The sequence below is a fragment of the Medicago sativa genome, chromosome 7 (assembly GCF_051527215.1).
Source record: "Medicago sativa cultivar Bolivia chromosome 7, Bolivia_mono, whole genome shotgun sequence".
NCBI lineage: Eukaryota > Viridiplantae > Streptophyta > Magnoliopsida > Fabales > Fabaceae > Medicago > Medicago sativa.
Genome location: NC_140755.1, coordinates 75,721,172 through 75,743,505, shown reverse-complemented (window position 1 = coordinate 75,743,505; position 22,334 = coordinate 75,721,172). Strand labels below are relative to the sequence as shown.

Below are 22,334 nucleotides of genomic sequence, written 5' to 3'. Positions count from 1 at the left end.
AAATGGTATAAAACAAAAAAAAATTCAATGCTATAAAAATTTGTCATGTGCTGTTCCACCTTATGTTGTGTTGTTATGTCTTGTATTGTTATGTTCTGTACCTGAAACAGTTTTACAAATCAAATACTGGACAACTGAAGTTGTTCTCTCCTGTCCTTCATTTCTTAGCAAATCAAACGCACATGTATTTTTGCTTAAAAAAACATATTTCCTCTCTTTTAAACATATTTCATAAATAGACAATAAATAAAATGTAGATAAATTGAACAAACCCGCAAAGGAAACACTATTACAATTTCAATAATGATTAAATTCATTGGTGCTGACAATTGCCGTTGTGCTTAAATATTCTTTTGTTCTATTCTACGGAATGCGTCTGTGACTATTATTAATGATAAAAGAAAGTCTAAGAAATTAAGAATACGAAAAGATTGAAGATTTGTCAAAAAAAGAGAAAAGATTGAAGACGTGCCACATTATTCAGGTTTACTTTTTTTTTTTTGACACAATTATTCAGGTTTACTAAAATTCATACCTCAATGATGGAATTTTTGCATAATAAAGCAAGCTATTAATATGTTAATATAGCAAAAACAAAAAAAGGAAATATGTTGAGAGTGGGATTTGAACCCACGCCCTTTCGGACCAGAACCTTAATCTGGCGCCTTAGACCAACTCGGCCATCTCAACTTTTTGCAAGAAATTACGTTTTTAGATTTTAATAAAATAATAAAGTTGGTTCCAAATTTCTCAAACTTTTTTTTTAGTTTAAGCTTGCTTGATATTAATACTTTATTTGGTTTAGAAAAAGAAAGTGAGGGTAAAAGAGAAGAAAGTGGAAACCAAAAAAAAAAGGAAAGAATATACTATAGTAGAAAGTGAGATGAATTTTCGGTTACTTGATAAAAGAAAAAAATAGAAGAAAGGAAAGGTATATATATTTTCTTCTCTAATTTGGTTGCATAGAAAACAAGAGAGAAAATAACAAATAAAGGGTTACACATGTTTCTAGTCCTTACTCCTTAAAAAAAAAATGTTTATAGTCCTTACAAAATTATAAGCTAATTTTAAGTTTAGCTCTAAAAAAAAAAATTCACTTTTAGTCCTATTTGTATTTTATAGGAACTATTTTGGAGGACCAAACAAAAGTATACATTAGAAACTATTTTTTAGGACCAAAAGTATCAATTTTTTGGAAAAAAAATTCAAAAGCGGCTAAAATTTACCGTTAAAATTTTATATGGACTAAACTTAAATAATCATGATTTTGTAGGGACTAAAAACATATTTAACCCAAAAAATAAAAATGGTTAAATATGTTTTTGGTCCCTATAAATATATTTACTTTTTGTTTTAGTCCCCCTAAAATTTTTGTTAGACTATTTGTCTCCCAAAAGTTTTTTATCATCCTTTTTAGTCAACTTTTGTCTAACCATCATATTTTTTAGTGAAATATTTCAAAAATTTGTAGAATATTTTGACAATCTCTACAAAAAATAATTAGAGGTTTTTTAATAAAACATGAATTAAATATGAATTTTTAAGCACCAGAAACATAAAAATTCATATTTAATTCATGTTTTGTTAAAAAAAATCTAATTTTTTTTAGAGATATTGTTATAATATTCTACCAATATCTGGAAAATTTCCTTATAAATATGAAAGCTAAACATGAGTTGACTAAAAAGTTAGGACCAAAAGTAGTGATGTAAAACTTTGAGGGAATAAAAGTCTAATTTTTTTTTTTTAGAAAACTAAAATGAATAATTGATATATTTATAAAGACCTAAAACATATCTAACCCAAATAAAAAAGAAAAAAACTTTTAAAAAGGTGAAATAGAATGACTAAATTGAAAACAAAGAAAAAATGTTATCTTTTTATGTGTTCTCTTTCCACCTTCACATTTTCTTGTAAATTCGAGAAGATTGTATTTCGCAGGTCTCATATAGTTTTTCGTTTAATGTTTGTTACTCACCATATAATTTTTTGGGTCAAATATATTTTTGGTCTCTATAAATATATCAATTTTTTGTTTTAATCTCTCTAAAAAGTAGTCCCCAAAACTTTTTGTAGTCCCCAAAAGTTTCCGATCACCACTTTTGCTCCCTACTTTTAAATCAACTCTTTTGTATCCTTCACATTTTTTAATGAAATTTTTCAGGAATGTTTATAACATTATAAGAATCTCTAAAAAAAATTAGAATTTTTTAACAAAACATGAATTAAATATAAAACTTTAAGCGGCAAAAACATAAAAAATTTATATTTAATTCATATTTTGTTAAAAAAATTATAATTTTTTTGGGAGAGAATAATATTTATAATGTTATAAACATTTCTGAAAATTTTCATTCAAAAATATGAAGAGTACACATAAGTTGACTTAAAAGTAGGAACCAAAAGTGATGATGAACATTTTTTTAAGGACTAAAAATCAAAGAAAAAATTTAAAGATACTAAAACGAAAATTTGGTATATTTACAGAGATAAAAAATATATTTAACCCTAATTTTTTTTTCTTCTTTTCTGTGATACTTCTTTTTGAAAACCAAATAGTGGAAAAGTTTTCTATTTGTGTATTTTATTTCCTTTTAATGCTAAAACAATTATTTATTTATTTTGAAGAAGCTTTTTTTTTTGACAAGTTATTTTGAAGAAGCTATGCTAAAGCAATTATTATTATTATTATTATTATTATTATTATTATTATTATTATTATTATTATTATTATTATTATTATTATTATTATTATTATGTTGTAGCAACAGTTAAATCACTGATTGTGTCGAAAAATGCAACAGAAAAATAATAGGAAAGAGAGTAGAGGAATTATATATACAAATTGATTATTGAGTTCGGTCCTACATCTCTAGGAGAGACAAGCTACAAATAGAGAACCCCTTGGTTCTTGTTCCTGTTCAATGATCAAGATAAAACAATTAGAAAAGATTTATGTACTTTATTTTCTCCTAAATTCATGATCTCTCCATCTATGATATTTGTTTCTCTCACTAATGGTGCTTCCCCAAACAAAGGAAAAATAGAGCCTTAATCCTATTGCCAAAACTAAGGAAATGTCAAGGATTTTACGGTTCTACTTCAATGTTATGAATTTGGGTTTAAGGTTGATTCGGTAGATACAACATGGTGAATTTGATAAACATGGTTGATAGAGAAATATGTAAATATTATCTACAGCACAATGTTTTGACAAGCATACATCACACATCAATATCCATGGCGGAAAAAAACCATCACACATTACTAAAAGTGACTAAAGTGATTGGTGAAATAAATATTGAAAGATTTATTTGTAGGTTTATTATGGTCAGAGACTAATATGACAATGCCTAACACTGTAAATCCAAACTATTTTTGGGAGATTTAAGGAGTGTTTCATTCAATTCCACAATGATAGAATAGAGGCTTATTTATAGCCAAGTACAAGTATTAGATGCAAGGCCTAGATTGCTTGTATTCCAAGTAATCTGCGAAGACTTAAGCCAAAAACTTTACTAATCATCTAATTAGACTACGTACTAATATATAACAATGCCTCCCCTAATCAGAACTCCCTAAGCATGGATTCAGATTATACTATTGCACAATGTTAATCTACGCTAGATATACATTTGATGCCTATAACTGTGAAGCCAATTCAACTAAACCGTGTGATGCGCGTAGAGTCCTACGCGACGCGGTACTGAAATATTCTCTATAATTTCAAAATTTCATCCAGATGCAACTGATTCTGAATTTTGAAGACAAAAAGACATAAGGCGCGATCCCAACTACCTGAAGTGGCGATTTTCAACCCATGTCAACAAGATTGAAGATTATTGTCACACTATTTGCATGTATTATTCCTTTAACCTTCGATTATGTATTTTGTTATTATATATTATGAGTAGCTAAACTCATTAGATTATGATTGAATGATGAGCCTTTATGATACTATTTGGAACCATGCAATCTACTAGTTCTCTTTAATTCAATTTGAACCTATGTTTATTCATTATATATTGTGTTTAATGGTATTTATTTTCTAGTCAACAATGAATTGATTTAAAGATACAATTTGCTATTAACAGTAGGTTTTGTAACTGAAACTATGTATGTTATCAGCTGGGAATGTTATTGCTCGTAACTATATGGAGATAGAACGAAGACCTTATGTGATCTCCCCATCAGTGGTATCTCATGTTTGGAGGCCTTGTTTGTTTTCTACATATGTTATGCCAAGATGGAGGGGGTAGACCGAGCTAGGTTGGTGGCGAAGAGCAGGAAGAAACCTTAGTTGATAAATCATCGAAGGTGGTGGATTTAGGTGCCTTTCAGAATCCTTAGCTGCAGCTGAAACCCCATGTATGTCCTATATGCAGTTATCTACTTGCTTTTGATGGGCTAGTTTGACTGCATCAGCACAAGTATCGCCTAAGAAGAACTCGGAAAGTGCACTCGGTCTAAGTAGCCAAAAAAATAAATCGAAACAACAAAGTTGTAGAGTTAAGTTACTACTCCCAAGCATAGGAGGAGATTAAGACACCAACAATGAACATCAAAAATGAAAAAGACAGAAGCTTAACTTTGTCGAGCATATGGTACAAATATTCCTCTTTATGCTGAAAAATATGGCAGTTTCATTCTTTCCATATAACCCAAACACACGATAACCATATCAGATAAAACGACGACCAAATATTTTTAGAAAGATCACCTAATTGGCCAAATTGAAGAAGATGGTCAAACAGACACGCCGGATTCATCGAATGTATTCAATTATATTTTATTATTCAACCATAGTGTAAAAAAATGAAATATAATTGACTATATGTAAAATTCATTTAAAGTTGTCAAACTATCTTTTTATATTTTTATTTTAATGGTTTTTGACCCAAAACTATCTTTTATATATTTTATTGTAGTTGACTAATGACTAATGAGCTAGTTCAGTGCACTATATTAAAATGCCACATTTTTTTAAGGAATAATTTGAATATATAATTGCATTTATGTTATTTTATCGAAAAAAATAAGCCTTATATATTTCATTTTAAGGTCTTGGCTTCTATATATTCCAGTCTTCAGTCAGACTGTTTGAGAGAGACAAACACCTTCGTTGGGATCTGAGTGTAAGAGTAAGAGGTATGTTCATATTTTTTAAAACTTGGTACATGTTTTGTTTTCCTTTTACGTTCCGTTTTCTACATGTTTTTCTTACATTTTGTGCTTGTAAATTGGCATGTCCAAAAATCAAGAGGCGACTTTATAGAATATTTGTTGAGTCCTAATTTAATTGATCGATTTCTTTAATTTAATTTTTTAGAGATATCATATCCATGATATATTCTAAATTAGATTGTTTAATTAATGAAAAAATTCATGTGAAATTAATTTCTTCATAATAATTTATGCAGGAAACATGACAAAAAATAATATGTATTGCACCTATTCGAATGATCGCATGTTCTATGAGATTCTGGTGAAAATTTTCACAATGCTCAATGTTGCAGACCTTGTTGTAGCTTCAATGGTTTGCAAATCTTGGAATTTAGCATCTCGTGCTCCTGAACTTTGGAGAAAACTTGATCTAAGTACTTTGAGCTTAAGAAGTGTGAATGTAGCTTGGATCGATGAACGGTCAAGTAATACACTGACTCAATTCTATAAGTATGCTTCAAGTTTAAGTGGTGAAAACATAAGTTGCCTAATATTTAACTATCGTGTCTATTTGAGAGATGTGCACTTAATATCGATTGCTGAAAGGTAACATTTTTTTACTTATTCTTGTGTTTTTTTTCTTGATAGATGGCTAAATTATTTGTTGTGCTTGAGAAACACTTAACTATTGGTGTACGAGTTGTAGTATCCATTCTACTAATTTTAATATATTTTTCTTAATTATAAAAAAAATAAAAACTTACCCTCGTGTGTGTGTGTGTGTGTGTGTGTATATATATATGTATATATATATATATATATATATATATATATATATATATATATATATATATATATATAACGTAACATAGGATTGAAATCACTTATTGTATGTTGAGTAACTAGCTCGCAACTTGGTGGATTTACTTTCTTAACCTTTAAATTTTATGATTGGGTTGCTGCATTATTGTATATTGGGGTATTTTTGTATTATTTGTTGGTTTGTTAAGTAAGTTTGAAGTCTCGCACTAGATGGAAAATTAGATGATAACCGACATATATATATATATATATATATATATATATATATATATATATATATAAACACACATAGGTCGTTACCAATTCATTTGTGAGGTTGCTTATAATGTAATGATAAATGCAAGCGCATACACACATTTAGTTTTTAATGTTTCAGAGTGAATCTCTAGAGTCGATGACTTGTTGTGATTTTGTCCAACTCACCATCAATATAAACTTATTTTATATCTTGATTTTGGTTTATTTCGTAATGATGCGACTAAATTTATGTTTTTTTTTATCCTATTTAGGTATGCAATGAGTGGAATATTGTATCATGTATTTTTGTCATTGTAGTTGTATATGGTCTTTTCAAAAAACTTTTTTAAGTGATGATATGTTCTTTTCTATTCTCTCTAGTTGTTTTAGGTTTGAATATCACTTGTATTATCTTAACTAAATCATCTTTCTTGTTCAAAAATATGATAAGTAAAATATCTTTTCCTTTTAAATTTAAATCAAAGTTACCCTAACCTTCTAAACCAAAACCATGAGCAAACTAGTACTTATTTTATATGATGTTAAAGTATGTTTTTTTTAATGTGTAGGACTCCAAATCTCAAAAGGTTAGTGCTACCTATGTCCGGTGAGATATCAAAAAATGGTTTAGAAATCGCAATGAGATCATGGAGATGCCTTGAATCCATTACGATTACCACAGTTGTCTATGATTTTAAATTTTTTGATGCGATTGGAAAACATTGCAAAAACATCACTAGCTTAAAGTTCGCATGTTTTTTTGGACAAGAAGAAGCTGAATCTTTGGTTAAATACACACCAAACCTAAAGTTCTTGAGTTTTCGGGACATGCCTATAAACCATAGAGCTTTATGTCGTGTACTTAATAACTTGAAACATTTGGAGGTGGTAAATTTATGGCACACTGATATTATAGATTATGGGCTTAAATTATACTCGATTGATCATAATGTATTGAACCGTATGAATATCTCGTATAAGATTATCACCTGTGAAAAGAGATCATGTCGTATCTGCAAGAATGAGTCTACGAACGATCCAACAAGACAACCACCTGGGATCTTAGAGGAAATTCGCAATTGGCGTGAAGATGAGATAGAGTCTCTAGCACATTAATTCAGTTCTATTGAAATAAGTTTAATATGGCATGAACCTTGTGATTTTTAAACATCAATAAAACTTCACTTTCCTTTTTGTTGGGACAGTTTCATAAACACTTTGGTCATTGAGTTAAATTTAAAAACATGTTTGGAGACATTGTATGGCTTACAGTTTCATAAAGACTATTAAGAAGTATAATAGTCTTTTAAAGTATTGCAGTAAATTATAATTATATGGTGTTTTGTGTTAAACAATTATCATGGTAATGATTTAGTTGGAAAGAGAGTAGAAATTCTTGTACTAATTAAGTTTTCAGTTTAGAGCAGTAATCCAATATGCATGAAAACCACTGCAAAACTGCATTAAGAGGTTAAAGCAAAAAAGTAATACACCAGCACCTAGTAGTGCAAAGGGACACCAAAAGTAACTCCTCTGCTAATACCAACAGAAACCAAAACCCCTTTACTCCCTTACCTTACCAAAAGCTAGACACAAAACAGCTGCAGGAACCATATCCGCACCAAAAACTAACAACATACCCATTCAATATGATAGTAACGGTAGCAAGTGTGAGTTGGAAGTCTTACATTGCTTGAAAAAGTGGAGGTTGAGTACCATATAAGTGGGATACCTATAAATCCATGCAATAAGGTTTTGGGTTAAAGTTTAGTGTCCAATTCACTTGCATGGTAGCTTTACATCGAACGTGAATTTCGTGATTAACCAATGGTATCAAAATGTGATTCGATAAGGGTTCGACCGGCTTCTTGCGTCGAAAGTCTTCCTAACAAAGCGTTCAAACGGCAGATTCTTTGAGGATTGGCAATGACGGTACAAGTGCAAGTGTGAGTGGGTGAAAAAGCTTCGGCTTGAAGAGGAGCATAATGAATTGATGGACTCACACAAAACATCGTACCAAACAGGGGTGGTAATTTGATACACCAAATCAATATTCATCCAATCGTCCACCACACTAATATTTTTTAATGGTCACTATCAATATACATTACGATACATTGGTGTCATATGATCATACCCCATATATGATAAATGATTGAATTGGTAATGATAAAAGAAAATCTAAGAAATTAAGCATAAGCTAAGATTGAAAATCTGCCAGCCACACTATTTAGGGTTCACTAATATCAGGAATACCTCAACGATGGAAAGTGAGATGGCAGCCTGTAATTTTTGCATAAAATTAACTGCCATTAAAGCCATTAATTTAAGTTCTGAGAAACTTTTCAAGCTATTAATATTCCACCACTTTCGAATGTGATTGATTTGAGTTGAAAATATAACCGCGCAAAGCAAGCTAGCACAAGAAAAGAAGAAAAAAAAGAGAATTATATGTTGAGAATGTTGAGAGTGGGATTTGAACCCACGCCCTTTCGGACCAGAACCTTAATCTGGCGCCTTAGACCAACTCGGCCATCTCAACTTGTTGATAGAGAATTCCATTTTTCGATTAATATAAGAAAGGTTAGTTCCAAATGCTTTAAGTTTAAGCTGCTTGATATTAATGCTTTGTTTGGTACATTTAAAAAAATGTTATTTTTTATGAGCTCTCCTTCCACCTTCACATTTTCTTCTCAATTTGGGAAGATTGTATTTTCTGGGTCTCGTAGTTTTTCTTTTAATGTTTGTTACTCATCATATAATTTTCTCCCTTATTTTCTATGATACTTCTTTTTTGAAAACCAACCAAACAGTGGAAAAGTTTTCTTTTTGACAGATATTACTTACACCTTAAAAAACCCAAGTTACACTCCAGAATGACTAATATACCCATTAACTAAATTTACATTAACCTCTTATATATGTAAACTAAATTTACAATAACCTAATTGTATTTACGTAAACTGAGTTTACACTAACCTCTTATATACATACGTAAATTGAGTTTACATTAACTACGTAAACTGAGTTTACACTAACCTGTTATATACATACGTAAATTGAGTTTACACTAACCTCTTATATACATTATATATATACGTAAATTGAGTTTACACTAACCTCTTATATACATACGTAAACTGAATTTACATTAACTACGTAAACTGAGTTTACACTAACCTCTTATATACATACGTAAACTAAGTTTACGCTAACCTCTTATATACATACGTAAACTGAATTTACATTAACTACGTAAACTAAGTTTACACTAACCTCTTATATACATATGTAAACTCATTTTACATAAACTTCTTATATACATACGTAAAATGAGTTTACACTAACCTCTCACTACGTAAAATCAAATTACCGTTAACAGAGGCATATCTCATACCAAAACAAACAATAAACAAATAGAAACTCTTAGAAAATGAAATTAATGAAATTCACTAACCTATATGAATAGAGTACAGATCAATGAAAAAGATGTTGATTCAATCTTTGATCTTGATAGCACAACTATGGTGATTTGTGGATGAAAGGGGGTGAGGGTTCAGAATGATAATGAAAAGGGTTTTTAGAAATTTACATGAAGAGGGCAATTTTTGTATTATTGTAAAATTTTAAATAAATTTGGGTGTAACTAGAATTATATGGGGTGAAACTAGAAAGAGTCTTTCTTTTTGCGTATTTTTTTTCCTCTAATGCTAAAACGATAATGTAATAGCAGCAATTAAAACATTGATTGTGTCCAAAAATGCAACATGAAAATAACAGGAAAGATATGAGAGGAATTTTATATACAAATTGATTATAGAGTTCGGTCCAAAAAAGAAGACCTACATCTCTAGGAGAGACAAGCTCTTCCACTATCAATCGAAAAATTCGAATCATATCGTTGGTACCTTGATCGGCGACATCTTATCCTCTTTTGGAGATATCAATAGGAATTCCTAATCCAATTAAAGATATTTGGGAAACACGGCAGGACATGGAGTTATAATAGCTTATCCCTCTTTTGATCTTGAGGACAAGTCCCTTTCAACCCAGGTAGTAATGAATTGAATGTGGAAAGCCAACCAAATGCAAATTGCTTCTAGAAGAAAGAGTAGTTCTATTCTAGTGAATTTAGACTTATTAGTTGGACTTGCAATGTAGTTAGTAAAGATAGGACAAGTGCAAGCAATCTTCCAAAATCTTTATTCTCTACTCCTTAAACTTTCCTAAATTTCAGGAAGTCAATTTCTAAAATTTTAATCTTAATGGTCTGATCCTTTTTTAAATCATTAACTTGAAGCATAATATTTTACTGCAAGAAGAATTTAATTAGATTTTATTTTTATACATCCATATTGACCAAATTGTAAAGCCATATAAGTTACTGAAACTCATATGCAGTTATGATCCTTCCTAAGTTGCATAATTGACCAAAACAAAATATTTTACCTTTTTTTTTTTTTTGTCAAGAAAAATATTCTACCTTTTCATAGGCAAAATCAACTTTTTAAGATAAATTAAAAACAGACCACCAAAATATGTGAGAGTGGAATACGAACTGTATTTGATACCATAAATTATCTTGAAAATGCATTTACTAATACAAATGAAAAAAAAAAAAAAACAAAGCTAGAAGAAAAGGAAGCTCAATTTATAATAGGACATTGAAAAAGATAAATCCTTAAGGGGGCCAAGCATATCAAATGTTAGAATCAAGTAAAATGATGAAACATAGAATTTAAAACTAAAGTATGACATAGAAAGGGTTCTACTTAAGTCGGATATACAGAGTTGTATTAACTATTTCTAGGTTAAATGTACTTTTACCCATATAATTTGAGTAAATTTCAGTTTCTTGAATTACAAGGTTTAAAAGCAAAGAACCTTTAAATTACAACATTGAAATCTAAAAAAAAACAAGGAGTTAAACCGGAATTCTTTCAAATGGTATAGTATAAAAGTGCATTTAACCACATAGTTTTTTTACCTACTTTTATTATCTGAAAACTTATTTATTATTATAACGATTTTAGCATATTTATGTTTCATTTAAAAGCATTCAAAATCAAAAAAACAAACAGCTCCTAATTAAATTGCTCGAGGAGTTTTGATATATAACCATCATAGGTTTACTTCAAACTAGACCATCGACCCGTGCTCCGCACGGGTCCTACCAGCTTACACATGCGCGTTTGAAGTTACGATTATTAGTCTCTTCCTATATTAATTGGTTATAACTAAATCAATATGTAAGTAATATTTTATAAAATTCCAATTACGATAAATATTAGTCTCATAATGGTGACTTTAGTAATATAATTTGTTGCTACCATTGGAATGCAATAAATCAAAATATCGTACAAAAATCATTGATTTTTAGCACAACTTATCTTACATTACGAAATACTTTTGGATATACTACATTTGAAGTCACATTGGCATCTTGAACATTTTCATCCATTGTAAGCATCTTCAATCCATCTCTTGAGGTAACTCTTGATATTGCAACATATAACTGACCATGTGAAAACACATGACTTGGCAAATATATCTCAACTTTCTTCAGAGATTGTTCTTGACTTTTGTTAATAGTCATTGCGAAAGAAACAACTATCGGAAACTGTCTCCGTTGAAATTTGAAAGGTATCATGACATCAGAAGGAGTAAGAGATAATCTTGGTATAAAAAATTTTCTTGCATATATTGCTTCGAAATATGACCTTTCCTTCAGGCACAAATTTACCCATTCTAGTTATGATTAGTCTTGTGCCATTGCATAATCCTGATCTTTGATCTGTATTCCTTAACAACATCACTGGAACACCAACCTTTAACCTGAGTTTGTGATTTGGAAGACCAGGTGTATTAATTGTGTTGAGAAATTCAGGAGTGTGGACAACATCAATTGCATCGCCATTCGGGTTTGTTGCTAACGGCGAATCTTAACTCAGATACATTTTTGCTTCGCCTGGAATCAAATCCAATATATAATCGTTTATTTGTTTGACAATTGAATGCTTTGGAGTTAATATGGACTTGTCTTGAAAATAAGCTATATCAGTCATGCTATCTAATATATTTGGATAGGTGATCTTGACAATAATCGCACTAGAATTCTTTGTGTTCATTATAACTTATAGTATTATTATTGCTTTCCATTAGTGATATCGGCAAAAGGAGTGCGCGAACTTATATTACGACTTTTTTACCTCATATGAATACAATGATTCTCTTTAGAGGATTCTTGTGAAACTTGTTGCCCATTTCATGCTCAGTTTGGTTTTTTTTCCTTCTATGCTTTAGATAACAAAGTCAATGGTTCATTTTTTGCAATGCTGATTAGTTGTCCATCAGTTAGGTATACACACACACACACGTGTGGAGTCCTCCCATACACATGCGGCTCATATCATAAGTACTGCACAATTATAGATGTAAAACCAGTGCATGCTTGCTGATATATACGTGCTTTGTGTATCTCAATACAATAACAACTCTTCGTTTTATGCATGATTGCATTTTGGATCCACCAAAGTTACATAACGGTACAACTCATAACCAATGTCTTTTGTATGGTGTGTACCCAAAAACATATAATCATGCGACACATATTGCATAACAAAAAAATGCAATGTCAATTAAACTTCTATAAATAGCGGCAAAAAGAGCATTGTAAACAAAGTGCATCAATAAACAATAAAAGCACAGAAACTAACAACAATATCTTATGACCTTAGTTTGTGAATCGATCTAAATAAATTTATTGCTTAAAAAAAACACGTCAATTAAACTTTTCTAAACAACGGCAAAAAAGAGCAATGTAAAGGAAGTGCATCAATAAACAAAAACACCACAGAAACTAATGGAGAGCATTAGCATATGACCTTCATATGTGAATCAATCTAAAAGGCCCTAAGCCCCAAAATTTCTACAAATAAATTTTTTTACCGAAAAAAACTATTTTTAAAAAAAAATTATTGGAAAAAAATATGGAAAAAAATTACCGGGATTTTTTTTTACTTGAAAAAAATATGAAAAAAAATTTTTACCGGGAATTTTTTTTACCGAATTTTTTTTTTAAAGTAAAAAAATATTTTACCGAAACTTTTTTACTAAAAAATATTTACTTGAAATCAACATTAAATGATGGTACCAAAGCTTGCATAACACACCAAGGAGACATTAATGATGACATGTCCACACTTGGGAGGGAAATTCAAATTTGAAAACTTGAAATCAACATTAAATGCATCATTAAATGATGGTACCAAAGCTTGCATAACACACCTAGGAGATGTGTTTGGGAGGGAAAACACAAAAGCAATTAGGGTTAAGCATTTGCTTGACCTAACTGGCTTTTATAATAAGTATGATTCTAACTTCTTTTTTTGACACAACGATTTCTAACATCTAAGAGAGATTGTAGTCAAAGATGCCTCGTGGGATGCTTGAAGTTATTCTTATTAGTGCAAAAGGTCTTCATAATAGTGATTTTCTCAGTGAGTAATACTACTTCAATGGTTGATGATATATTATTTTATGCTCTAAATTTGTTGATTGAAACATGAGTATGTGTATATGCAAATATTTCTGTTTCATAGAAATTCAAAGTATGATTTATAATTTTTTGGCTTAAGTATATCAACAAGGCCTTTTCTTTCTAGAATTACAACACACACACACACACACACATATATATATATAGGGTTTTGTTACAAGACACCCTTTGGTGGTGTCTTTTATCAAGCAACACCTTAAGGTGTGATTTTCACTTTTTAGTTATAACTTTGCTAAAAGACACCTTCATAAAAGTAAGTTGGTGTCTTTTCGCAAAAGCTCATAGAGTAACTTGATAAAAGACACCTTCACAAAAGGTGTCTTCTATCATAACCCATATATATATATATATATATATATATTAAAAATTGTGAAAAATAGTAATCAATGCAAAGGGTTTGATTTTATATATCATTTTTTATGAGCAGAGAAAATGGATCCTTATGTGATCCTCACTTATAGATCACAGGAGCATAGAAGTAGTGTGGCTATAGGTATGTTTCAATTATGGATTTATTTTTTAGGTTATGTATTTATTTTTTTCATTCCAAAACTGTCCCATTATTTTTCAATTGCTTTTCAGTACAAATACTTGAAATTAAAAAGTAGATTAAAATGAATTGGCAATTTTGTATATAAAAGTAAGTTTTTATCAAATTAAACATCCATTGATCTCTCTTGAATATGAATGTAATATATCAATATTACTAAATTAATTAACTTAATTAAGATGTGCTATGTCCCATAGGTTCAGGATCTCATCCTCATTAATGAGATCTTCCTTTTCACAATTTCAGACAGTAGTTATACACTTCATCTGAGACTAATGGATGAAGATACATATACTAAGGATGACTTCCTTGGGAAGGCAATGTGAGTAATTAATTTTTTTTTTTTGGTGTACATGTGAGTAATTAATTAAATACAAGTATCTTCTTGTTCGAAATAAAGTTGTATGATGTGTTTTTTTATTTTTTAAAACTTTCACTTTCAATAATTGAGTAACTTCAATATAATTTCTTTTTACTTTAAGAAACTTTACAGATTAATTATTACAAATCTTTTAAATTATTTTTATTTATACAAAAAAATGCAAGGGAACTTAAATCATTTTTCCTTGCTTGATTAAAAACTTATTGTTGTCCCGTAAGTGTAGCTCAGTTGGTAGCTACCAGGATAATTTGTGCAGAGTTTGAACCCCAGATTCCCCACTTCTCCACACATAATGTGTGTGAATCTAGCCACTAGGCTACTTGACCCAAAAAAAAAAACTTATTGTTAAAAATTAACATTTTCTTGCTCAATAATGAATTCTTGAAAAAAGAGGAAACAAAAAAAATTTACATTTTCTTAACGTGGATCAGTAGTAAGACTATACGAGATATGATTAGGAATGACACTATTGAAAAGAGTTGGAGTAGCACCTATAGTAAAGAGATGGTAGAAAATAGGTTTAGGTGATTTGAGCATGTAAAGAGAAGACATGTAAATGTCCTAGTACGAAGAGTAGAACGAAGGGAGGGAAGTCGGATCAAAAGGGTAAATAAAGACTATAAGAGAAACTATTATGAAAGATTTAGATGTTAATGAATTTGATTCAAATGTAGTTTATGATAGAACACTATGGTGTAATTCGATTCATGACGTAATCAACCCCAATTAGTGGGATAAGGCTTGAGATAATAACCATTTTAAGTTTTCTACTTGTTTTATTGTTAAACAAAATGGGTAAAATGTCTTTGAAATGAGAAACCACATGTGACTTAAAAAGAATTTTGTTAAATTTTTTGTGCATTTAATTTGTAATTTGCTTTCTCAATCATCATGTGATGTAATCAAGCTATGATGTTTGAAACTTAAATTAATTTGTCATACATATACAGAATCCATTTAGAACAAGTGTTTGTTAATGTGAGCATTGCAGAAACTTCTTATAGTGTTGTGAAGGAGAAGAATTACTGCGGGGAGGTTAAAGTGGCCCTCACTGTTAGGCCAGTGGTAAATCTGTCTATGGTCATCATAATAACTAGCTTTTCTTCAGAAGTTTTTATGTTAACCAACTCCTCTGCTATATATACATGTATTTTCAATTTACTTTGCACAATCAAAAATAATGTCTTTTATGATTGCAGGAGGCAAAGAACTAAACTATGGTCAAGAAGAAAGTCTTGATAGAATGAGTCATTCAAATATCATTAGAGCCTGGGGATCAAATATGTGAATGAAAGTAATCAAATAAGGATCAATACATTATAGCATACCAATTTTCGCATGATAATATAAGCGACCAATTAACATGCAAATATAGCAAAAAGAAAAAAAAGAATTGTAAAAGAAGAAAAATAAGAATTGTTACAAAAATAAGAATTGTTGACAGTGGGATTCGAACCCACGCCCTTTCGGACCAGAACCTTAATCTGGCGCCTTAGACCAACTCGGCCATATCAACTTGTTGATGTGGTTTTGCGTTACATATATAAATACAACTGACATGTTTGTTAAAATAATTTTTTATAGCTTTTGAAGAAAACCTAATTTATAATTCATGTGTTTTTTCAATCGGACTAGACTTTTCACCCGTGCTGCCGCACGGGTCATATACAATGTAAATATATTTTGAAAAAACAAAAATACATGGTATAATTCCAACTTAATATTCAAATGTCATAACTTTAAATTTAAGAATAATGGAAGTTTTCCGTGTCTACACATTTCTGAAAATTTCTTTAAGCACTACATTCAAAGTACTATCAATGCAAACACTTTCTTCATATATTAGCAAAACTATTAGTCAATTTCTTGAGGTAACCCTTGATATTGATACAAAAAAATTGGCCATGCGAGAACACTGGTTGTAGAAGGTATATGCTGACTTGTTTTAGTGTCTGTCCTTGACGATGTTGCAATCAAAATCTTCCTAATACACCCTTTAAGGACACTTGGATAATAATAAATAACTTCAAAATTATAATAAACAAACACAATTGACAATAAGAAAGTTACAGTAACAATGACGACGATGTGATATGTAACAAAAACAAAAAACAATGACGATGTGATGTCATTTTTATAATTAAACATTTCAGGAAGCTTCTTTATATACTACATTTGAGGTATTGTCAATGCAAACACCATCTTCATCAGTTAACAAAATTTTCAGACCATGTCTTGATGTAACTCTTGATATCGCAACATTCAGTTGGCCATGCAAGAACACTAATTGTGGAAGATATATACCAACTTGTTTGAATGAATGTCCTTGACTTTTTTAAGTCATTACAAAACATACAGATGTAGGAAACTGTCTCCGTTTTCATTACATATATTTTAGACCGATGATATAAATTTTAATAAGCTTTGTAAAGAGTGATGTGCATGTCTGCTATACAAACATGCAGCATGTTGTAAACAAAAAATATAATACACAAAGAAAATATAATAAACAACATGTTGTAATTTGACATCTTATTTTGAATTTTCAAAATACGCTACAATTTTTTTTATGCCAGATGAACTGCAAAAAATAAAAAAAAATTGGTATCATCCATGTCTCTTTTTAATGTCCAACAAAATTGAAGTGGTGGCTAAGAGTTGGAACACTATCCACGTGAATTGGGATTAATCACGGTGACTTTAGTGTTTCATGAGAGATAAAGATGAAATAGTAAGTAGTTAAGGTGAGAAACAATAATATATATAAGTTTTATATTAACAACATGTCTTCAAAGTTAGCCAATCTCAATCCATATCCACAGCATGTCTTCAAAGTGTCTTAACACAAAATCCCTTACTGTGAAATGAATGGGAGAATCACTACATCCTGATTCCTGAGTTGGTACTATAATAGAAGCCTCCGAGGCAAAAGAACTTTTGCAATATCGCAAAAACTTTGCCGAGGAAATAGTTTTCTAGTCCATTTTTTGGGAAGAAATAATCATTGAGAGGCTATGCTTACTTGCCCATGATGGCATAAACTTATTATTTGGTACATCTTCATCTTCATCATCATCTGATCAATATGGAGACATCTCGTATGATTGCTCTTGAAGTGAGTATTTGATGATAGTGTCGTTGTCTTCAACAGCTTTGATCAAATCAACCATTTTGTCTTTCCTTTATTGACACATTAGCTCACAGATTCTGACTTACCATAACAGCTTTCCTTGGTTTTGTTATTGGCTGAATCGCTGATGGTCAAAGGTTCAGTTTCTGAAATTTTCTGCACATTGCCTTGTCTATTATTCTCTTGCAGTAGCAAGTTGTTACAATTGTCTCTTAGAGATGTTCATTTTTCATTATGAACTATCTTAAAACACAAAGTAAAGAATAGTTGGTCCAAAAAACACAAAGTAGAGAATGTGAAAAACGACCTTCATCCTAGTTCTGCTGTAAACTATTTAGAATTTTGGTAAGCAAGTAACCTTAATGCAGAGCCAAATTATCATATGCCTTCAAACATCTTGACGAAGAACCAAGATAGACCCTGAAATGCTCACCATTATTGTCCTAATTTGCATTAGAAGATAAATGCCTAAAGCAGTGACCTAAAAGTGATACTAACTATAGAAATTATACATGTGTTTCAAATATTAACAATGCAGACTAACTAAAAGGTGAATGCCATCTAGAATGAGAATAACAACAAATAGTAAACTTAACTATTAAATAATCCAATAAGTAAACCATTTGTTGTCAGCTGTAAACCTATTAGATGTGCTTGTGCTCTTCATCAATACCTAAGTAAGAAGAACATTTGAAGGAAAAAATTTCACATAGATCATGAAAGTACTTAAAAACAAAACGTGCAATAACACATATAATTGTGAAATCGAAAGTGTGAAAAACATTTAGAAATCAAAAGCTCAAATTTTAATGTTGAGGGTGAACATATAACATCCTTGTAAAACCTTTGCTTATATGTTAAGGGTGAACAAATCACAGAGACAACACAGTCGAAGATAACATAAACTTAAAGGATAGAAAATCAGAGACAACAAAGTCAAAGAAGACGTATTACCTTCAACGTATGAAAGTCCATTGACAATTTTCTGTGTGAAAACACCTTATTTATGCCACCAGCCCCAAATCAAAATTCTCATAAACTATAGATCAATTAGCTTATATGACTAAGATCAAATCAAGAAGTGATAGTTGATATCAAATCGCAGAAAAATGCAACCCAAATGCAATGAATTTATGACCAATCTAGCTGCATCAGTTATATAAAGTAACAAAGAATTAGTAACAGAGACTAATGCATAAAATAAAATACCAATGATAGATACACACAATATACAATTCCAATGATAGTTAAACAAATAAACAATAAACAGTTTACTTCTATAATAACCTATTGATTGTTGAATTTTGAAGTAACAATAATAAAAAATTTAATTAAACCCCAAAGTTCACAACAAATATAAGTGGAAAGTGGAAAAAAAATGAAAATTGAAATAGATAGGATAGCTAAAGGGGAAGATGGCTTACACGACTGGGGATTAGAGGAATGTGGCTAACCCAAACAAACAAACAAACAGGGACGTCAAACAAAACCTCGAGCCATTGAATTAAAACTAAAACAAATTAATTACACTTGATTAACAAAACAAAAAGGGTTGATAGATTGAGTACTTGTAGAGAAAAATTCAATGTGCTACCACAGATTGAAACCAACATATGGAGAGTAAAATTCAATGTGATAGGTTTTCAAATTCCAATGATAAAATCGATCTAAAATATCAAGAGAAGAATAATAGAAGAAATATAAAAAATATATATTGGAAATGATTGACCCGTTCGACGAATTACCATACACCTGAAACGGCGATTAACAAAACAGTAGGTGAACCATTGCAGAATCCTTAGGCTCAATCTTCACACATTTTAGCTTGACCGGCTTCGTGGCGGATTCCTCGCCATCCAGCTCATAGACCGTCAGTTCAGAAATTCCTTTCTCAGTGGATATTTTCCCCACAACTTTGCTGAAGGTGTCTGTCTGTTCATCCTCATTCTCATTCACTTGGTTAACAACACCTGCTTTTTGATTAAGGGCAGACTTGGATGAATCAGCGCACTCAACCATCTGGATCTGAACACAAAATGAGTGTAACATGAGCATTTAAAATTTACAGGTTCATCACGATTATACCATCTTCATAAAAGTCAACCAAAAAGCAATTTTTGTTTTTTATACAAATGATTTGGTTGTACCTTCCCATAATTGCAAGAATATGAAAAAGACCCAAAATTCAAGCATACCCTAATTCAGAGAACAAACTGATAAATCATTTTTTTTTTGCAAAATTGAACCGATCCAATTCAAGAGAACCTGATAAAGAAGCAAATTTCAATCATGCCTAATTAAGAAAACAAACAAAAAATTCATTCAAAACTAATCACAAAATTCATTCATGTACCGGCGTTCTCCCCTTCTGCTCCGACAACCAGTATCGCGGTTGTGACCTTTGTCGCGGCCGTTTAAGCCCTATCTTTTCAACAACTTTAAACCCTATCAGTTCTAGAAACAACAATGGTGAAAAGAGAGTGGAGGGAGGAGACGGTAGTACTGTTGCCATAAGTGGAGGCGGCATGCCGAGAGGATGAGGTTGTTGTTGCGGTGGGAGGTGAAAAGTGGGAAGAAGAGAGTGGTTAAGTTGTGTGAGGACGTGTGTGGAGCAGAAGGGGGAAACGTCGGTGGACTGATGGAGAGGTTTGGTGGTCGCCGCCGATGGATGGGGGGAGAGGGTTGGTGGTGGTGATGATGATAAGAGGAAGAAGAAGAAGAAACGCGTGACCTTGTTTTGGGGAAATAGGAGATTTCTGCAATTTGATATTTTAAACAGGGGTAATACAGTAAAAGCAAGCTTTAGGGTTATGTTAAAATTAGGGCAAAAGTTAGCTTCGGGTTAACTTTTATATATAGAATGATATCAGTTCTAGAAACAACAATGGTGAAAAGAGAGTGGAGGGAGGAGACGGTAGTACTGTTGCCATAAGTGGAGGCGGCATGCCGAGAGGATGAGGTTGTTGTTGCGGTGGGAGGTGAAAAGTGGGAAGAAGAGAGTGGTTAAGTTGTGTGAGGACGTGTGTGGAGCAGAAGGGGGAAACGTCGGTGGACTGATGGAGAGGTTTGGTGGTCGCCGCCGATGGATGGGGGGAGAGGGTTGGTGGTGGTGATGATGATAAGAGGAAGAAGAAGAAGAAACGCGTGACCTTGTTTTGGGGAAATAGGAGATTTCTGCAATTTGATATTTTAAACAGGGGTAATACAGTAAAAGCAAGCTTTAGGGTTATGTTAAAATTAGGGCAAAAGTTAGCTTCAGGTTAACTTTTATATATAGAATGATGATTAATGAAAATATCTTTTTTTACATTTTTTGTTAAAAAAATAATCTTTAAAATATTTATTCCAAATTGACCTTAATTAAATATGTTTTTAGTCCCTATAAAATCACAAGTTGTTAAGTATAGTCCCTGTAAAATTTTAATGGTAATTTTAGTCCTTATAATATTTTAGTTTGTTAGAATAATCTCTATTTTAAAATTTTTTTACAAAAATGTAACTTTTAGTCCTCCAAAATTGTCCTTGTAAAATACAAATAGGGACTAAAATTGAATTAATTTTTTTTATAAAACTAAACTTAAAAGGTTAGAATTTTGTAGGGATTAAAACATATTTAAGCAAATTTTTATTATAATCAATAACAATTCAGCCTTAAAAACATAAAAAGTAGTATAAAATCAAAGAAAAATAGTATATGGACACTTAAACGCCCATTGTGCATCTTTGAGGAAAATAGTCTATAGACACTTAAACATCTATTGTACATCTTTGAGTAAAAAAATCCCTAAAATTTTTTTTAGCAAAACAATCTAGGGGACTTTTGTCAACAAAACATGAATCGATTGACACTTAAACAACCATCATATTGCTCTGATTTCTGAAAATTAGTCCCTCACAATTTGTTTCGGACTGAGTCAAGGTTGACCAAAACTAGAAGTCCGCGCCGCAAGATTAACTTTGCATGTATATAATTTTCTCTCTCATTTAAAAAGATTCTTTAATTGATGAAAGATGGTGAAGAGTTTGAACTTATGTTTTAAAACATCTATTTTTTGTTTTAGAGATTGTTATAATAATCTAAAATTTTATTCAAAAATATGAAATCTTTATATGAGTTTGCTCTAAAGAATGGATCAAAAGTGAGGATGAAAAAGTTTTAGAAACTAAAAGTTGATGAAAATTTTTAAGGGACTAAAATGAAAAGTTGACATATTTATAGGAAACAAAAACATATTGGGGAATTAGTCACTTTAGTCCTTTAATGGAAAATGAGTAGTCACTTTAGTTCCTGAATGCAAAGAAATTACAAAACAGTCTTTAAATGTAGACTTTGTTGGTCGTTTTTAGGGACTAAAGTGACTAACAGAGTCTATTCAGAGACTAAATTGACTAACATAGTCTGCATTTAGGAACTAAATTAACTAACCAATCCAGGACTATTTTGCAATTTACTTGCAGTCGTAGACTAAAATGACCACGACTAATATCCGAA

At 30.8% G+C, this 22,334-nt stretch overlaps 1 protein-coding gene, 2 long non-coding RNA genes, 3 other non-coding genes and 1 pseudogene across 7 annotated transcripts in view; 3 read left to right on the top strand and 4 right to left on the bottom strand.

Annotated features, from left to right (window-relative positions):
* Positions 1-4,021, top strand: part of LOC146908536 (uncharacterized) — a 29,399-nt gene extending 25,378 nt beyond the window's left edge. The window contains exon 4 of the long non-coding RNA XR_015018364.1: positions 3,743-4,021. This is a non-coding gene — a long non-coding RNA (uncharacterized LOC146908536). The remainder of the gene's footprint in view (positions 1-3,742) is intronic.
* Positions 610-690, bottom strand: TRNAL-AAG (transfer RNA leucine (anticodon AAG)). The gene has a single exon. It is a non-coding gene; the product is annotated as a tRNA-Leu (tRNA).
* A 1,275-nt stretch (positions 4,022-5,296) lies between the features above and the next one.
* On the top strand, positions 5,297-7,436 carry LOC146908535 (F-box/LRR-repeat protein At3g48880-like). The gene is made up of 2 exons (XM_085725079.1): positions 5,297-5,769; positions 6,792-7,436. Exons 1-2 carry the CDS (start codon positions 5,426-5,428, stop codon positions 7,336-7,338), a joined length of 891 nt encoding a protein of 296 aa, XP_085581205.1. The 5' UTR covers positions 5,297-5,425; the 3' UTR covers positions 7,339-7,436.
* A 1,247-nt stretch (positions 7,437-8,683) lies between these two features.
* Positions 8,684-8,764, bottom strand: TRNAL-AAG (transfer RNA leucine (anticodon AAG)). The gene has a single exon. It is a non-coding gene; the product is annotated as a tRNA-Leu (tRNA).
* Positions 8,765-13,654: 4,890 nt separating this feature from the next.
* On the top strand, positions 13,655-15,926 carry LOC146908533 (16 kDa phloem protein 2-like; annotated as a pseudogene).
* A 221-nt stretch (positions 15,927-16,147) lies between these two features.
* On the bottom strand, positions 16,148-16,228 carry TRNAL-AAG (transfer RNA leucine (anticodon AAG)). The gene has a single exon. It is a non-coding gene; the product is annotated as a tRNA-Leu (tRNA).
* Positions 16,229-17,227: 999 nt separating this feature from the next.
* Positions 17,228-20,708, bottom strand: LOC146908531 (uncharacterized). 2 transcript variants are annotated; one of them, XR_015019214.1, is made up of 6 exons: positions 20,196-20,708; positions 20,038-20,107; positions 19,588-19,867; positions 18,797-18,988; positions 18,150-18,262; positions 17,452-17,998 (listed from the first exon to the last, which is right to left on the bottom strand). It is a non-coding gene; the product is annotated as an uncharacterized LOC146908531 (long non-coding RNA). The 2 variants fall into 2 exon arrangements; XR_015019213.1 differs by lacking the exon at positions 20,038-20,107 and having other exon boundaries at positions 17,228-17,998.
* Between the last annotated feature and the right edge of the window lie 1,626 nt (positions 20,709-22,334).

Coding starts and splice junctions, on each gene's coding strand:
- LOC146908535 (XM_085725079.1), top strand. CDS start 5,426: ATGACAAAAAATAATATGTATTGCACCTATTCGAATGATCGCATGTTC. Junction 5,770..6,791: donor TTAATATCGATTGCTGAAAG/GTAACATTTTTT, acceptor TTTAATGTGTAG/GACTCCAAATCTCAAAAGGT.